This window comes from Pipistrellus hanaki (genome assembly GCF_964339955.1).
Source record: "Pipistrellus hanaki genome assembly, chromosome: 15".
Taxonomy (NCBI): Eukaryota; Metazoa; Chordata; class Mammalia; order Chiroptera; family Vespertilionidae; genus Pipistrellus; species Pipistrellus hanaki.
In genome coordinates, this window is record NC_140517.1 from 315,656 (window position 1) to 334,572 (window position 18,917).

The following is an 18,917-nucleotide window of genomic DNA, read 5'->3' on the forward strand; positions in this document are numbered from 1 at the left end:
GTGGGTAGTGTCAAGCTGCAGACTGAAGGGTCCACCTGAAGGGTCCTGGGCTCAATTCTGGTCAAGGGCTTGAGCCCCAGAAAGGGGTATGCAGGAGGCAGCTGATCAGTGATTCATGTTTCTAGCCCTCCCTCTGCCTTCCTCTCAGAAATCAATTAAAAAAAAAAAAAAAAAAAAGCTTTCCTCTCTGGGAGCTTTAAAGGGCAGAGCATACTTTTCCTACGGGTCTAATGTGGGCCTTGTGGGCTGTACTGGCTGTCACAAGTTCTCCATGCTGCAGCCCTACTTGAGAATAGCCACAGGCAACATGTAAGCCAGGGGCGTGGCTGCGTTCCAGTGCAATGTTACCTACAGAAGTGGAGGAGGGTGAGGTCATGTAATCTGTACAGGTGTCCACCAGCAACTCAACGTGAGCCATGTGTGGAAAACTTTCTAGTCGTCACATTAAAAAGATAAAAACAGGTGAAGTAAATTCTAATGACATTTAATCCAAAATGTCATCATTCCAACTTGTAACCGATATAAAACAACTATTGAGATACCGCTCATTTTTTTGTACTGAGTCTTTGAAACCGGTGTCTTGCACACGTATGGCACACCAGTGGCATCTGTGCTCAACAGCCCCATGTCTGGTGGCTCCCACACTGCACCCTCCGTGCTGGGCTTTCTCCGGTGAAGCTGGGGCTTAGGGCAGAATGGCGCTTGGTCCTGAAAAGAGAGGGGACTCTAGGGAGGCAGGATGAGGGGTCACAGCCGTTGTGAGGGAATGTTTGGCCTCAGACATGTTAACACATTGCAGACGGATCACGAGAATTCTCGCTTATTAGTGTTTGTAAAAACAAAAGTATCATACTTTAATAAAAAGATATTAGCTTGTAAGAACATGTAATAAACAATGGGCTATTCAAAATGCAATGGGTATTTAATTTTAGAGCGTGCCTTTAACATTTATGCAAAGCCGTTTTTTTCTTGTTCAGTAGAAACTTATCTGTCCCCTGGGTAAAGCCAGCAATCAAACTGCTGGTCTGCAGTGTGCTAAGAGAAGGCGGCCCAGGACACTGGGGCACAAATGGACGACCAGACTAGTGAAATCATGATGTTCGCTTCCCGTCCCCACGCAGCAAACCCACCCTGAGGAAACACCCGGGGTGGACCACATCACAGCCGGTGGCACACACGTCGTGGTGGCCTTCCACCAGGAACGTAACTGCCACGCACAGAGCTGGCCTGGAACTTTGCATGAGAACGGAAAGCATGGGAGGATGTGACCTGGAAGACAGAAGGAACGTGCAGCAAGGAAAAGGCTTCCAAACGGGCTGGGTTTTCACAGTGGTGCTAGTCAGCATTTGTTGGACGCGTTATCAGAGGGCGATCCTAAGCCTTAGCTGTCTCCTTGGGAAGTTCATTATCTAAACCTAACTTCCTAAGCGATCAAATCAGTATTTCACAGGTCAGTACAGATAGAACCTTTTGCTAATAAAGCCTCGAGGCAAGTGTTTTTGTTTTTTTTTTAACAAAAAGTTTATTACCAAAATACAATATTAAAGTCAATACATGACAAATTCCTATAAAGCAAAATAAATTATTCTAACATTGTACAGTATTCCCGAAGGCGGCTGGCGCACGACAGCTCGGCCTCACTGGTGAGCGGGCAAGCTGTTCTGCCGTGAGCACAACCCCGGAGTTTCGGGCATTAAGGCATGCAGCTCGCTGTGCAGGATAATTTCACAAGATGCAAACCATCCCATTTTACACATTGTCAGGATGAACTGTAGTTTCCCACGTCAGTGTTCCAGAAATGTTCAGACTTTGGCTACAGAAGCAATGCTATATAGTGTTACACAATACTCATTTCTTAAAAAAATACATGTCTTCATGTCCTTGAATAGCAAACTCAAGTTCCTATTAAATATACTTTATAGACTATGACTTAGAGCACCTTGCTGTACAATAAAAAAAAAAATGGTTAAATAAGTGACTATGAAAACTGAAAATATACTGAGTCTCGCCAGGGCAGTCTGCTGTCTCTGCCAAGCCTCATACACTGCAGGAGATACAATGTAAACGTGGATGCCCCCTGCTCTGTGAGGAAAGAGAAACACCCAGCCACCGACAGCCACCTCCAACAGGACGGAAGACCTGGGCGAAGGTGGTACAAGTGTCACCACCACATGGTGCCTCCCGATCGCTGGAGTGCTGGCACTTCGGAGCCTGGCCAGTGTGTTCTGGATTATGAGAGAGAGGGAGGAAACATGGAGCCCTGAACAGTGTTCCTTATCCTGGGCACATGTATCACCTTCCCCCCCGCCACCCCACCTCTGCTTTATCCAGTAAGTTTATTTGAAAAACTATTTTCACTATCAACTCTAAGAATTATCAAGTGTTCAGAGTGGAGAACAAAAGGTTCTGTATGGCAACAGGTCAGAGCCAGTAAATAAAATGTTACTTCTACAAAGGGGATGCCTGCTGGTTACTTCCTCAATTACTACTGCATGTTTAGTCTTTAGAAATACTCAGTTGTCTTTGGGAGAGATATTTAAGGCTGGCCACAAACCGGGAAGGAGAATGCCTTGGGTAAGGGGTTCCCCCTACAGGCCAGGAGAGAGCTTTTGAGAATTGTCTAGGCCAGATGAACAGTAAAAGACTTTGAACTTCTGGGCTAGTTTTTATCCCATGAGCTAGGGATACTTTAAATCCATGATTCCAAGTGAAAAATTTAAGTAACGATCAATGGAAGTGGTTTAAGGAAATGAAGAAAGATAGTTCAAAATTTCACTGTTGAAACTGTTGGGATTTTTTTGGTTATTCGTATTTTCCAAACGATTACATAAAATTAAAGCCACGGAAAATTTATAAAACAAAATCCTTTGAAGGTTGTTAATTTTCAGAATCAGATTTTTGTAAAAAAAATACCGGGTCATAGCTACAAGCAATGGAGGAGTGGACTGAGTGGTAAGAATATAAGTGATAATAATAGAACTATTTAAAATATTTTATTTGAATTTGAAATGAAATGGTTTTAGTTCTGAAAACAGGAGGAAATGAACACAAATCCACAGGCAGTGGACTTGGGGAATATAATTTACGATATGTGAACTTGTTTTACCTTTGTAAAATCCACATACCAGGAATGGAGTAACTTTCATAAATAACTTAGAGCTACCTAAACTGAAATGCTGCACAGTTATGATCCATTCTGTGTGTTCACATCATCATGAAAGTGAAATGATGCCTGGCCCCTTAAATCGTTCCTAATGCAACCTTAGAGACGGGAACGGGTCCAGGTCACGCCTGGACTTCGGGAAGAGCATTCTTTCCTAAAACGTGTCCTAGAGCATCACATTCGAACCCTGACTTCCCCGCTGATCAGCTCCGGGGCAGGAGCCGTCAGGAAGAGCACCAGGAGGCGGCCCGCATGGTTCCGCCTCCGACTGTGGGCACAGTTTCCTTCAACAAAACAAGGCGTAAGTAAATGACCAAACTACCAATGCAAACACAACACACCCTGTCCTCTCAACTCGAGAACGCATTAATACAAAACGAGTAAAAAATGAGAAGTCACATCTATTTTACGGCGTGCTCCAAAGCAAAAGCCGACGGAGGAATTTCCTAGAAAGGAGAAACCCTGAAGACTTGCCAAATGTTATTTGTTATTAAAAGCTTTATAAACAACCCGAATTTTCATATTTTAGCCACACGTGGTTACCTCTCTCGTGCCTAGTGTAACTAAATCAATGAACTCAAGGGAAGTAAAACCTCAAAGCCCTCATTTGAACAGATTCTGGATCTTACCCTTCTTCCCCCAAATGACTTTTATTTAAGAGATCAAACTATTAAAAAAAAAAAAAAAAAAAAAGAGATCAAACTACTTCCAAGGTTTGATGATCAAGTGCAAATCTTATACTTTGTTGTTTTAACAGACTCTTCCAGCTAAACACTCGGACTGGTTCCGAAGAGGGGTAGACGGCTGTGTAATTGCCGAGACCCTGTGGTGACCTGTCAGATCCCAAACGGAATCTCTGGGGAGCACCTGCCCTGAGCTGAGACAGTGTTAGCAACCCCAAGGTCTGGCCGAGTCTGGTTCCCACAGGAAACCCTGTAAATTTAGGACATTTACTCCTTAAATGTCTATTTACAATCTAGGTGTTGATTCAGAGGTTTGCTTTCTTTCCTTTTTTTGAAGGAGTAAAGCAAGATATCCGAGACCGAGTATCTGACACTTCCTCTCCATTGGAAGGCTCAGGTAGAACGCTGAGTCTCGCTGCAAAGGAAGAAAACCAAGCCCTGCTTGAGACTGTGTCGCTTTTATAGCAATAGTTTTAGGACAGTTCCTGAAAAACCCTTTCTTAGCTCTTCTGTTTGAATTTCTAGCTTTTAGTAATAAATACACTCAACACTAACAAGAGGTAACAGAGGGTTAATACAGGGTCACGTCTTTGCTTCCTCCCCAACCCATTTCCCCTCGCTCAGAATACTTAAATATTATTGCTGCTCATCCATTTGGAATTCCAAAGTCACACCTGTCAGCCCGCCCCCGTGTGTCTGCCGGGCGTCTGAGGCAGCGAGACGCAGGCCCGCGGCGTCTAGCTGGTGTTGAGAGCTGCGCCGGGCTCCTTGTTCAGGATGATGTTGACAATCTCACCCTCGTGCTCCTTCATGTGATCCAACAGGTTTTCTTTGCTGGTGGATTCGAAACCACAGATACAGCAGCAGAAGAGTAAGACGCAGTACTCCATCCCTGGGGGGGCCGCCCCGGGGCTTTTGTCGGAGCGACACGAGGAGTTACTTGTGGGGCTCAGTTTCTCGCGCTCGGCGGGAGCCTGGGGAGCCTGAGGAGCCGGCTCCGAGGACGACACCACGGTGTCCACACCCCCAGTGGGGGGGTCGGCTCCTTCTTCACTGCTGTTTATCTGAGTCTTTCTGGGGGACTTCCCTAGAACCCTTAAAGCAAGCACAGCACCAGACCGTGAGTGGGCTAGAACGCAGGGTTGAACTTACACGGGACAGCGCAGGCCGCAGGGGGTCCGTACCTGCTGCTCTGGGAGATGGCGTCGTTGATGGCCTTGTTCACCTGCTCGTAGTTGTAGTTGCGGTCGCTGGCGTGCTTCCACATGTGCGACTTCAGGGAAGGAGGGTGGCTGCACACGTAGCCACACAGAGAGCACCTGCAGCGGGAGGGAACCACGTCTGTAGAGGGAGCCCACGCAGGTGAAAGCAGGGCCTTGCAAGGCGTGTTCTGTCAGGTTTCACTGAGATGTCACTCACACCTGACCACACTCACCCGTGCTGCACCCACGACCCCAGGGGACAGCTGGCACATGGAGTAGGTGTCCTCGGGTGCGAGTGGGAGCCCAGGCCCGGCACTCCCTGTCCTGCCGGCCTCGCTGGGGTGGAAACCGGGTTCCTCCAGCTGCCAGCAGGACAAGCTGACCACGAAAGTAGCGGTTTATGTGCAAGAGGCCAATTTGCTTAGGAGTCATGACTTCTACCTGCCAGCGTATCGCCATCAACTGAGAACTCTATTTCCTGAAAACTGCTAGAATTAACCTTGGTGGAAAACCAAGTAATAAAATGATCTTGTTCTACACATGATAGATTAATTTCCAAAAACAGAATCTTTCGCAGGGAATTTTATTGCTTTTAAGCGTTCAGGCTCTTCTGCTGGAATACTCAGGCCCAATGACTGAACACTGCTATCTGACGATTCTATGAAACTGGAACCGGCACTGACAGCCACGGGCATCGTCCCTCATTCCAGCCAGACACAAGGCTGCGGGCCGGGACTCCAGCTCAGAACGGGGTCTTTAACCAACTGAACACCACCTGGGAACGCTGCTTAGCATCTAACCTGCGTTCGAACAAGTGCGCGAGTGCTTAATAACTTTTACTTTCTTCTTCATTACAAAGTGCTGAGCACAAGCATTAGACCCAGGGCCATCACACTCACCTGTACGGCTTGTCCGAGTTGTGGGTCCGCCTGTGGTTTCTGACACCAACATATGTTGTACTTGTGTAATCACACACGTCGCATCTGTACTGTTTCTGGACTGAAGACTTATTCTCTGGACAAGGCATTTCAGAGTTTTAGTGACAGGCTTTCATTAGTGAAATGGCAGCACTTACATCCCACTGTCAATGAGCACTGACCCCAGCAGCACCAATACCTCCATCCAGGCTCTCTCCAGATCAAGTTAACAAGTCAGAAAATGGCTCACAGGCACCTGGACCTGGACCACCAGCAGATACAAAGTGAACATCACCTGACTGGGAGACATAGATAAACTGGGTTGGTCTCTACATAACCTTGCACAACATTCTAAAAGGATGGACTTGATGCCAGTGCCTGCTGACTACTAGCAGCTGAATTAACCAGAGACACAGTTAATGTGAAAGGTATTAGTCTAACCAACATGGGTACATTGTCTTAGGGAAACAACTATTTGCCAACAACCTATAATTTAGTATCAGAATCCAGAAAAGTGTGGCTACAAAGTATCTGTAACAAACGGAATACAAACAGCCTCGTGCTTTTTCAGTCTGTGGGTTTCCTCTGTTTATGACTGTCAGCTGTCACTGCAACAACCAGGGAAAAGCAACTGTCTGCTATTACACACCAGGTAACACTGTGCCGCTAGTGAATCAGCACCCGGGCAGCTCCGAGGACGAAGGTTATAACCAACGTGAATGAGCAGCTGGCTCCACAGGCCCCGGTGCCACAGGGCTGGGCTGCTGAGCCCGGGAAGCCCGGACACAGCTGAGTGACGTGAGCAATGGACACTGCTCCTGAGGATGCCCAACCCGTGTACTCTGAGCACCGAGTCCACAGCCACCCGCAGCCTGACTGCTCTATCCTCAGAACTAACTAGCACGGCCACGGAAGAGGGCAGAGCGGGAGGAAGCTTAGAGACAACATGCCACAGCACAGGGAGGTGAAATGCAGCACAAAAGCAAATCCACACTAAATTTTAACAAAACAAAGAAAGTCCTTAATTTAAAGCTTTGTAAAATTGGTATTTTCTTTTGCTAGTACCTACTACGTTTGCCAGACAGAACAAAATGTCCTACTATCCTGGCATAAATCTGTTACATTAAATAGGCACACTAATCATGACTATAATCTAAGTATTATTCTTAATTGGTAGGTTAAAAATTTGGACTTGATTAAGAGAGCACTGCTCCAAATGTAGTTTAAAAAACTCTGTGTGAGCAGCACTGCAGACCAATCACACAAGTGAAAACACCACGAAAAGCTGCCTGCACACAGACCAGGAGGCTGTGTCACCCGAGCAGCTGTTTCCAGGGAGAAGGTCCTGGGTTTCAACCGAAGACCTTGGGCTTCATCTGTGCTGCCAGCAGCACCGTGCGATCACAGGCAAGTGATTTCCCCTCTGGGGACTTGGCTTTCTTATCTACAAAATGAGCGACTGGAGGATTCCAGTGCGGTCAGCTCGCCAGGGGCACTGTGCTCCTCTGCCGCCTCTGCAGGCTCCTGTGAAGTCTCTGACGTGTCCTAGCTGCTAACTACTGCGGGCAGGAACCTGCCTGCTGTGTTTACAGCGACTCCCCAGGGCTTGGCAAATTACAGGTTTGCAACAAAGAACAGTTTACTTAAATCTGACAAGGAAGCACTCACGGAGGTGCTCTGCCCGCGGCTCTGGTGGAGCACCACCTGTCTTGGTCACGGGGCCCCTCACTGGCACTGCCCTTCACTGTACTCCCGGCACCAGGGCCAGCCCAGGACGGTCCTGACTTGGGCAGAACGCACGTCCCAAGTACCGTGGCCCTGTGCCTCCGAGCTGAAACGTGCCCTGAGGTGCCCGTGCCGACCTAATGGGCAGAGACGGACCACAGGGCACGCCTCCCTCTTCTTTAATGCAATCACGAAGCGGTTAAGTTTCAGAATGCCAAGGACTAATCTTTCCCTTCTCTGTGAGCTAGGAACTTGTTCTTTGGTTTGACCACCAGATTCTGAAAGCTCAACGCTAAGTGAATAAAGCGCCCAGGAGGCCGTCCGTCATCTGAACGGTCACTCTCTGATGACAAAGACGGGCAAGTGGGCCGGGTGGGGAAGGCATGGCCTGCACGTGAAATCCACCCTCGACCCCAGGCGGCTACAAGAGGGAATGTGGCGGACACACTAATGTGAACTGGTTACTTTAATTCTGAGCTCACATGTTAATCTTCCCATTAAAACTGAGTTTTAACTTGTTAACGGCCCATGGGGACAGTGAGAGGACTGCCTGAAAGGGCAGGTTTAGCCCTGTGTTCACCAAATGCGGAGCCCTGAGAGGCCTGACTATCCCGCCATCAGGGATTCCCGGCCCAAAGCCATCCCATGTCTGAAGGCTCCTTCACAGGATGCGGAGCGTAATGGGTAAAGGGGGAGGGGCACTCGCCTTTCTGCAGAAAGGAAGCAAACTGTCTAGCTCAGCCATCTCTGCAGAGGCAGATGCTCTGCCATAAACTCCTTTTGTCTGGGAGACGATTGCAGGGTGACAGCTGCTTGATAGGGGATGCGGGCGTCAGCGCAGTTCTCAGAAACATTCCCGTGTCGGTTATGCGTGCTGGGCCATAATGTGATGAACATTACAGGAAAACATTTCACTCTGCAATTGTTTCTAACTTTAATTCTTAGGAAATCTAAAAAGGAAAGTCACCCCAATATGTTTTATTCCCCATAAACACGATGCACCACACTCAAGACACGGGAGTTTATCAATTTAAGCGAGCTGACGCAGGGAAGCGCAGCTCAGCACCGTTAGCCAGATTCTCCGGATGTGGCACCGCCTCTTCATGGGGCACGAGTGAAATCTTTTGATGCTAATATTCCTATTAGCAGAGCGGTACCTGACGTGTGCAGAGAATCGGGTGCCGTGTTTGAAAGAGAGTGCAGGTGACATCTGGCAGCAGCCTCGGTTACAACAAGATCACAGCAGGGGCCTCAGTCAGAGTCTGGGAGGGGGCTGCCATCTGTGAGCTGTTCTCGAGGGTCAGCTGGGCTGGGGGAGGGGCAGGCTGCTGCTTCGCTGCGGGTTCCCTGGCTCGTGGGCCTGGCACCTAAGGTTCATGCGGCCTTTGGCTCTTACAGGACAGCAGGAATGTCAGTGTCAGATCTCCCTACAAGGTGAAGCTGAGGACTTACAGTGCTTCGTTCAGGACTCAGAGTGTCCCCAGGAGGAGACCAGAACCCAAAGTGCAAAACAGGAGGACCGATGCAGCTTTGGTGCTGAAACCCCCCACCGGACAGGCTGCTGAGGGGCTTCTCACCTGGGATGCGAGTCGTGCGGCCGTGTGGGATGCACACCTACCTTCCTGGGCACACTTGGCCTCGGCGGTGTCCCTGGGGACCCTGGGCTCAGCAGAAGCCGCCACTGACAAGGGGTCTGGAAGGCTGTGCTGCTCTCTCTCATGGCTCCTCAGCTGACTCTGGACACGAGAGAAATGAACAGCAATTCCTAATGAACTCACTGCAGTTACAGGAGCCTGGAACCTAGGACACACCACCAACGCTTCCAAAGCAAACGTGCCCCTCATTACCCGAGCCTTTGGCAGTTTACGGAAGCACTGCCCCGGGAGCACCAGGCTCCGTCCTGGGTCCTGGCGTGATGTGTGCACACTCACCGTGGGCAGGCCCGGGGAGAGGGCCGGAGGGCTCCGAGTCAGCGCTTTCATAGAAAGAAACCCCCCGCCACTGCACTGCGGGCCTCCTGCAGCTGCATCCCAGGAGTCAAGAGCACAGTCGCTGCACGTTCCCCTGGACTGGCCCCGCCCCCACTCCTACCCCCACCAAGTGCCCCCCTGTCCAGTGGCCAAGGCCATTCCAGATTCCAGGAGGGCAATCTGAGTGGAGCGGAATCTCCCTCAAAAGCCTTTCCTTCCTGAACCATCTCACTCCCAGCCTCCCCTGGGTCACCTGAGAAAGTCCACGTCCCCGTTTCCCAGTGGCCCCCTAGGATAGCAAAAAAATACTTCCCCCATCAACTGTCATATCGAAGAAATAAATCCTAAACCACTGATCCGAAGAATGCAAGTTTCCTTTACAAATCAGCATTTCACGCCGGTTGTTGGCTTTGAGGTCGCACATAAGGTGAAAGTCACATAGTCAAAGCGACCTTGAAAGTTCCTCAAACTGCCACACAGCTAACACGTGGCTCTCCGCCCACGGCACTGCCTCATCAGCCCATTCTTCCTCTGCAACAAACCGAGTCTGCGGGCTGGCTGGGCAGGCCTGGAGGGAACGACTTGCAGTTGGGGGCCATGCACTGCTGATGTGGATACATCTGTGTGTGTGCACGCTGTCCCCGCCACACAACCCCCTGCACTGCAAAAGCCACCCGTTCTGAAGAGACTCTACAACCCTATCCAGGCCAGAGGCGGCCAGGGAGATCCTACCCGAAGTCCCGATGACCCCATTTCAGTCCCCATCGTCTGGCCAACTACCAACCCTTCTTGGGTCCGTTTCCCGATGGACCAGGTGCGGGTGGACTGACCCCACCACGCCTGGGCCTGCGCTGAGCCGGGGCTCCCGAGCACGGGGCCGTACCTTATAGTGGAAGGCCTCGGCGCAGCGCTTGCACTGGTACAGCCGGGCCTTGCAGTGGTGGATCATGTGGCTCTCCAGCTCCTTGCTGCTGTCGGCCACGTGCTCACAGATGGGGCACTGGTAGGGCTGCCGCTGCCGGTGCACCCGCAGGTGCTGCTTGATGTAGCCCTTGTTCCCGCTCGCGTAGTGGCAGAGGCGGCAGCGGTAGGGCCGCTCGGCGTTGGGGATGTACTCCACCACGCCGCCGCCCGGCAGGCCGGCCTCGCCGCCGGGCTGGCACTGGGCGTTGTCCTGCAGCTCCTTCAGGATGTCCTCGTCCGAGGCATTCTGGTCCGTCCTCTCCCGCAGCTTCTCGATGACGGTGAGCAGGGACACGCTGATGCCCGTCTTCGCCTGCCCGTCAGACAGCTCCTGCCGGCCCTCCGGGAGCGCCACCAAGGGGCAGCTGCTTTGGTTGAAGCTCGCTAAGGCGCTGGAGGAGTTTTTAAGGGGTGACATCATTTTGGAATAGGCTGCCAAGGTGCTGTCCACCTGCCGCTGCCCGGTGTCCGGGTCTAAGAGGCTGACGTTGCCGTAGTGCCCCAGGTTGGCTCTCGTGAGCTCGGCGGCTCTGATGGGCATTGTGACCAGGGCTTCTGCTGCCAGCGAGTGCAGCCTCAGGGACTCGGAATTGGTCCTCCTTCGGCCCGGGGGCGCGTTCTCATCGGGGGCCAGTCCCGGGTGGATCAGCTCGCTCTCCTTCTTCTCCGTGCTGCTCCAGCCTATGATCAGCCCCCCGATGTCGACGGTGCACTGGTCGGCACGATAGGCCTCCCCTCTCCCCTCGCAGCCTGTCGGGGGCGCTGCAGCGGCCGGGAGGCCCCCCTCCTCCAGCGCGGCGTTCACGAGGAAAGGCTTCTGCAGCACCGTCTCCTCGGCGCCGGGCAGACGCTCCACGATCACGTTCACGTGGCCCTTCTTGTTGGGGCTGCTGCTGATGATCTTCTGTGCCGACGAGAGGAGGCTGTCGGCCACCAGGCTCTCCTCCGCGTCCGAGATCACCTCCAGCACGTCCTCCTCGTGGGGCCCGAGGGCCACCGCCCCGCGGAGAGCCGTGTCTCGCCCCGCACCCGGCAGGGCCGACGCCGAGGACAGAGGCTCTGAGCTGCAGATCTGTACCTGCACCGCCGGCCCGTTGTGGATGCTCAGCTCGTTCTCTCCGATGGCGATGACCACGGCGTCGACCCCGCCGGGCGCAGTGGCCACCGAGGAGCCCAGCAGGCCCAGGGGCTCGTTCTCATTTTCAAATATCGGGTAGGAGCAGTCCACCTCCCCGGCGTGCTTCCAAGCGTGTGTCTTCAACATTCGCTGCTGCCCGCACGTGTAGCTGCAGAACAGGCACCGGTACATGCCGTACTGCTCGTAGGCGTACCACTTCCTCCTCCCCCTGTCCTTCTCGGACGCGGCGGGCACGGCGTGCGCCTGTGGGGCACGCAGGCTGACGGGGAGGTCGGGGGTGCCGTCCTGCTTCCGCTCGGCAGGCCTCGGGCACACAGCGCCGGAGGGGCTCACGCACGGCTCGGCTCTGGGCGGAACGGGGCCGCTGGCAAAGCTTTCGTGGTCGTTCACCACGTGGGCTTCCAGCTCCTCTTGGCTTCTGGAGGTGACGTGGCACTCGGAGCACATCAGGATCACTTCGTTCTGCTGGCCGTGCTGCTTGATGTGGTCCTTGAGCACAGAGAAAGATGGGGACAGGAACTTGCACAGGCTGCACTGGTAGGACATAGCCTTCCCGTCGTTCTGGGCGAGAGGGTCCGGGCTGGGAGGGATCTGTGCCGGCTCGGCCCTTCGGTCGGCCACAGGGGGCGGGGCTCCTTTCGCTGGGATCTCCCCGAGCTCCTGGGCTTCCGGAGAGCTCGCCCCAGCACTTGGACGGGAGCGCTTCTTCCCAATCAAAAGGCATTTTTGTGACTTTTCATGTTCCACTATCTTGCTCAACTTCTGGATAACATGGATTAATGGATCTGTTTTAGCTGAACTCTGTCCATCAATTTCCAGTGAAGAACTGATGACAGTGTCGGCCGTCAATATAGCTTCCTGTTCCCCAATGTCTGGCACCAACATGGCGACGCTGCTGCTCACTTCCATATCTAGAAAGGGGGACAGACCACAGAGAGACGCCTGGTCACAACTGATTGAACAAACACAGCCATTCCCAGGGCAGAACCACCTTAACTTACTATGAAATACCATCCCTAGAGTCGATACATGACTGATGCAACTTTTTACACCAAATATAATTGTAGTTTTTCTTCTCTGCAAGCCTTTGGGATTGTGAAAACATACAATTGCCTTATCAGGAAGGACAGTGAACTCTGAGAAGTACTATGCAACGAAACTAAAGAAAAGCAATAGTCCAGCAGTTCCTCCTTTTACTTCCTTCGTCTTCCCAAAGATAAACCACAAACACGCTGTGGGTTTTCCAGAGCTCATATTAGTGGTCAGCTATCACCCATGTGTGTTACTTTCTTTCCCCTGAAAGGAAAGGGCCATCGAAGACGGAAGCAATTGACATCCTAGTTGTCCACATACGCACGGGTCCTTAGGAAGAGACGCGTCTGGCCGAGGAAGTCACTCGATAGGAAACACAATCTCTTCCCGCCTAATCTCAAACCCGCTTCCTGACAGCACCCACTCATTTCAAACGCTCCCTTTGGGCTAAAGTGAGATGACTTGTTGACTTGGATCTCATTTTTTAGGTTTAGGCTTTTCTTTTTGTCCAGCAACAAGCTTTGTTCTCCCACATTTCAGTGGGGTTTGGAATCTCACACATTCAGTAAACTCCAGCAAAAGTTCAGTGGCCCCAGCTGTAGACCAAAGACCATACCCTGTCACAGGCTCTGAACTCTTATTTCAGGAGTTGAATCGTGGCCCATGCAAGGATTATACCCAAACTCCCGCCAGACCCCGCTGTGCTCAGATGGCTCAACATGGTCTCCTCTACCCACTCACACCCACTCACAGCAGGCAGGGTGCTCCGGACTTCCTGCTCTCAGGCACAATAGCTCTCCTCTGGGCCCACATCAGGCTTCTCTAGTGCCCTTCGCCCCCACCCCCTTCCCGACCGACCACTCTCACAACCAGGATGTGCTCCAGCTGTGATAACAGGGATGACCACCCAGCAACCCGGGGCCCGGGGCCCTGTAGCCACTCCCCGCTGAACAACCCGAGAGTATTACCTCCCAAAAGACGACTAGACTGCGGATTCTGGGTTGCTGACCTTCAAGACGGTGACTGGCTGGGGCTGCCACTGTCCAGAGTCAGAGTATCTTTCATACACATATTACCGGCCCAGGAAAGATCAAAACTCAAAGTATGGTGTCTACTAAACATACAGCTTTTGCACCATCATGAAGTAGAAAAACCCTGTCTGAGCACCCTCTGCGTTCCCTTACAAAGGCCTTTCTCAGGCAGAGAGAACGAGTGTCCGAAGTCCTTACACTCAGCCTCAGTCACTAAGAGGGACCAGTGATTGCGAGAACACTCTGTGACTTTCTGAGTCACTCTGCTGCCTGTGAATTCCACGTTTAGGTCAAGGGAGCTGTGGCTCCTCACACGGCTACGGATTCCCCTTCTGGGCGCTCTCAGGCTTTCTTTGTATTTATTTGTTCAGTTAAATACGAACTAATGACAGGGAACCCGGAACATCCAATTCCTTGCACAGACGTAAGGCCTCCTTCCCGGGAAGTGTGACCTCAGCAAGCTGACTGATGGCCTGGAGGCCAGCTCTGCGCCCACAGGCTGTCCCTCTTCACTCCTTGACATGACAGGAGGGGGGCAGGGCATGCCAACTGCTCCCTGTGCAATGACGAGGAGGAGTTATCTCACCACAAGCAAAACACATTACAAAACAACCTGACAAGGGACTCACGTGGAGAGCCGTGTGCTCAGGGAAACCTGTGGCAGGTGCCCCGCCTCCCTGGGCATTTACGTGTCTCACTGCAGAGGCTGCACATGTTGGGGGTTAAGTACAGAAATGGCATCTCTAAAACAGACAGGATAATATCAAATACACGGAGAAATACCTGAAAAACCAGTTTGGGGACACTCGCAAAAATCAATGCAAAAGTCAAGTCTCAGTAGAGCAAAGTCTCTGCTAATCAGATTAGATAACGGCTCGTAATAAAGTCTACAGAAGAGTTAAGTTGACCGTAAGGCCAACTCCAAATTTTCAGAGTTCACTTAGGCCACCAATGTGCATAAGTATATGGGACTGCATGTCAAGTGAAGTAAAATTTATTTGAATAATAAGGGATGAAAATAAGGACAACAAAGATAATCCTAGTGGTTTAACAGCAACATGGACTGTGCTAATCTGCATCCTATGCACGGTCTCCAGGAGATCGATGTGACAGCACCTATGGAAAACATTACCCTGGTGGGAGAGAGAGGGTTAAAGGAGACTGGCAGGTTTTGTAATTGGAGAGGTGAGCAGGTAGGGGCTCATTATACTATTCTACTTGTGCTTAAATGTTTAATATAGAAAGTTATAGAAAACATTCATATGTGCAAGGCACCAAGCAAAGTACCAGGAAGAATGAAAAAAATTTAAATGTACAGTTCTCACAGTCTAAAACTGAGTTGGGAGAGTAAGACAAACCTGGTTAGAAATTTAAGAAAATTAGCAGCTTTTAAACAATGTGACAGTACACAAGGTAAAATCGTCAGAAACAGCCAATGACTAAACCCTAACAGACAGGAAGCACTCCTTCGGTCTAGAGAGGTAAGCAAAGGCTCGGTGAAGAGTAAGATACACACTCAATTCCAAACGATGTCACTGTCCGCCCCCAGGCCTGTCCCAGGAGGGGGCCCATCACAGGACCCCTGTCCCTGGTTGCTAGGGGGGGGGGGGCGGGTCAATGCTGGGGGAGTTATGTCAACGGGGAGCCACGCCAGGAGGTCAGGAGGCAGGGAGTAACATCAAGATCTTCATTCCCTGGCCTCCTCCCTCCAGGTGACCTTGACCGGGCTGGTCCCTCCAGGCAGGCTGCTCTCCAGGACACTCCTGGTCCTAGCCCCGCTCCCTGCTCCTGACCTGCTCCAGATCACCGTGCTACCCCGGGGGTCCCTACCCAAGGCCCTCATCCCGACTACGAGCACCTTTGTAAATACCTCCTCCTTGAATTATCCAACGTTGAGGGTGCGACTCGCTTTCTTGGGACTCTGTTGACAAAGGGTGAGACTGACAACGACAGCAGCCACAGCACAAGTAGAATAAGGAGCCCCTCTCTGCCCACCTCTTCTATCCTGCCCTGGTACTATTAATCTCTCTTTTGTGCAGATGAGGAGCCTGAGACGCACAGATATAAAGTAATAATGGTTTAAGAATTGGAACCCAAGGCTACATGATTCCAAATCTATCCTTTCTCAATACACCAACTTCCTTTTATTGTTCAGTGAGAACAAAGTTTGTAACTCGTGATATTGAAGAGAAACTGCCTCTCACTGCTACTTTGTATCAACCTGTAAGCCTGTTTGATCTTTGGGAGGGTCCAACGATGTTACAAATAAGGGAACAGTAGTGCCCTTTAAGTGGCTTAAAGGTTACAGGGCTGCTAAGTGGCAGCGCCAGTGTTTTCTAAATCAGTTCCCGAAATGAACAGTCCCTTGGATCCATCTTCAACATCCAGCCGTGGCCAAGAAGGACAGCAGGCAGCATCAAACATTTCTCTCACTCGGAGAAACAAAGGAGTGATTTTTTTTGGGTGGTGAGACCTTTCTCAATATTCCATGGAAAAGAAAAAAAAAGGGACCCAATTATGGGATGCACATTTACGTACTTTATCTAATCAGTAGAGTTCAGGACTTTGTTTAAGTTATAACAAAAAACCTCTGGAAACTTCTCCCTTAATTTTAATGTATTTTATGCGTTAGCTTCGAATTTATCTAATTGACTCCAAATACTATTGGTTTTGCTGATTCCACTTTCTCATGAATAAGGAACAATGATCTGCCACTTTTGTGTTTTTTTTTTTCTTTTTAAATCTTAACGGAAAACAATCGAATAACGGTGATTCTGCAAATGTCAAACACTTCCACGAGCCAGGCGGGCTGGAGGGCAGGCAGCACCACAGGCGAGGCGCCAGGTCGGGACCCGGACCCAGCTCCCCGGGAACACAGGGCCAGGCGCGGTGTCACGATCTAGAAAGAACCTGCCAGTCCAAAGGGTGCTTATTCGGTTCACCTGGATGCACTTCACGGCGGAGGTCATTGCCGGGCAGGCAGTGTCTGCTCTCCCGGGGAAGGGAACGCTAAGCGGGCTCCCGGGAAAGGAGAGGAGGTGCCGGGTCCCCGGGGGGACGCGCGGGGCCCCGGGGGTACCATGGAGAAAGTGCGCGGGAGGCGGCCGCCCCAGGCCGCCTGGAGCAGGGATGCGGGCCGCCCCAGGCCGCCTGGAGCAGGGATGCGGGCCGAAGGCTGAGCGCAGCCCCGCCGGCCCGGAGGCGGCTTCCGGCGCGGAGGCAGCCCGGCGGGCCCGCCACTCTGCCGCCCGAGCCGCTCCCCGGGCGCCCCCGTCTCTCTCCCCCACGGACGGCGAGGCTGGGGCCGGGGCGGCGGGGCTGCTTCTGCGCCTGCAGTGCTGCCGGGCCGGCGGCGGGGCGCGGAGCGGGGCAGCCCGCGGGCCTCGTCGCGGGCGCACGGGGCCGCAGGGGGGGCGGCGGCGAGGCCCGCGGGGAGGCGCACATGGCCCGCGGCGGAGCCCGCAGCGGCGAGGGGCGGCCCCGGGACGCGGTACCTGCGGTCGGGCGGCGGCTGCTGCTCCGCGGGCCTCGTGGGGCCGGCCGGGCGCCCCCCGTGCCCTCACCCTCGTCCTCTTCCCGCCGCGTTCCCAGCTCGGCGCCTTCTTTCCCCCGCTTTTCCGCTCCTCACCGGCGATCCAAGATGGCGGCGCAGGACCGGTCACGTGAGACGCTGGCGGTCAGGTGACAGAGGGCCGAGGCGAAGAGGCGGGGCGGTCGGCAGGCCACGCCCACGGTAGCCTCGCGAGGGCCGGCTAGGCGGGCGCGGGGGGCGGGGCGATCTGAAGGCCACGCCCACAGCAGCCTCGCGAGGGCGAACTGGGCGGGCACAGGGGGCGGGTGACGCGCAGGTCATGCCCACAGGCTCTCGGGGGCGGGGCGTGGGGAGGGCCGGGCGGGGGGTGCGCTCCGGAGGCCTCTGAGCTGCTCCGGGGTCGTCCGGGCCCGGTGCGCGCGTGTCCCCTGCGGCTTCTCACGCTGCAGCGCCGGTGCGCCAGGCCCGTTGCAGCCTGTGGGTCTGGTGCAGCTGTTGGCTGGGCTGCACCTGAGTGGCTGGTCACGCAAAGAGAGGTCCCGCTGGGCGCCGGGCTCAGCGTGCGGGAGCGGGGAGCTGGGCCGGGCTGTGCGGGCGGGGAAATATATTTTAATGATTTTTTACAGAAAGGAAGGGAGAGAGATAGAGAGCTAGAAACGTTGTTGAGAGAGAAACATCGACCAACTGCCTCTTGCATACCCCCTACCGGGGATGTGCCCGCAGCTAAGGTCCAACTGGTTTGGCTGATGTGGGTCTTGCTTAATGTTCCAGTTCCAGCTGATGTGGGTCTTGCTTAATGTTCAGCTGAGCCCCTCGGGGTCTGAGTGGCTGACGGGTGTGGGAGAGGCTGGGGAGGGTGCCCACACTCACGGCAGCTCGAGCAGCTCTGCCCTCCGGGCGGGGACGGAGCTCCGTACCTGTTCCCGTAATCCCTGGGATGCTCGCTGCCTGGTACCCAGGACCAGGGAGCGAGGACCACAGCCTGTGATGGTGACACCTAGTGGCCCACCTGGGATGTGCGGCGAGGCCACAGCAGGCAGGCCCAGGAATGACTGCCCAGGCCCATGACAGTGGTGACCCAGGACCAGCCCCTGGATCCGGTTGAAAGTCTGGTGTCTGGTAGCGTCTCTGAATTCATATTGGTTTATGGCTGGGCTCCAGGAAAGGCACCCCATGGCCGGGAGTGGGGCTGCAGAGGGGCTGTGGGGGGACATGGGGCCCCCTTGGGTCGGCACGTGCCTCAGACGGTGTGTGGTTCTGGGAGGCCTGGCCGGGCTGCGGTGGGGCCAGAGCCCCCGCCAGGCTGTCTCTCTGCTCCCGCCCAGGCCGGGACGGAGCCCCCCCCAATGCCAGGCGTGGTGGATGCTCAGCCTCTCCTTCGCCCACCGCGGCCTGCCTCGGGGGCCGCGGGGGACCGGCGCCTCGCTGAGGTGGGTGGCAGCTCTCTGCCGCGTCCATGTCCAAAAGCCTGTGACAGGTCGTATCACCTGCCTGGAAGGCGAGGGGAGACGATGATGGGATGTGAACGTCTTCCCGCAGCGGCTGCCTCTGAGGATGGGAG

At 53.4% G+C, this 18,917-nt stretch overlaps 1 protein-coding gene across 1 annotated transcript; it reads right to left on the minus strand.

Annotated features, from left to right (window-relative positions):
* Positions 1–1,496: 1,496 nt before the first annotated feature.
* Positions 1,497–17,461, minus strand: ZNF507 (zinc finger protein 507). Its single transcript, XM_084861361.1, has 6 exons — positions 17,319–17,461; positions 10,544–12,672; positions 9,309–9,426; positions 5,948–6,062; positions 5,031–5,165; positions 1,497–4,941 (listed from the first exon to the last, which is right to left on the minus strand). Exons 2-6 carry the CDS (start codon positions 12,668–12,670, stop codon positions 4,584–4,586), a joined length of 2,853 nt encoding a protein of 950 aa, XP_084717487.1. The 5' UTR covers positions 12,671–12,672; positions 17,319–17,461; the 3' UTR covers positions 1,497–4,583.
* Positions 17,462–18,917: the final 1,456 nt, after the last annotated feature.

Bases quoted from the DNA above. Each gene is read 5' to 3' on its own strand.
- ZNF507 (XM_084861361.1), bottom strand. From the start codon at position 12,670: ATGGAAGTGAGCAGCAGCGTCGCCATGTTGGTGCCAGACATTGGGGAA. The intron at 6,063-9,308 runs GTAGGTGTGCAT...TGCCTTGTCCAG, and splicing joins GGCCAAGTGTGCCCAGGAAG to AGAATAAGTCTTCAGTCCAG. The intron at 4,942-5,030 runs GTACGGACCCCC...GCTTGCTTTAAG, and splicing joins GCCATCTCCCAGAGCAGCAG to GGTTCTAGGGAAGTCCCCCA.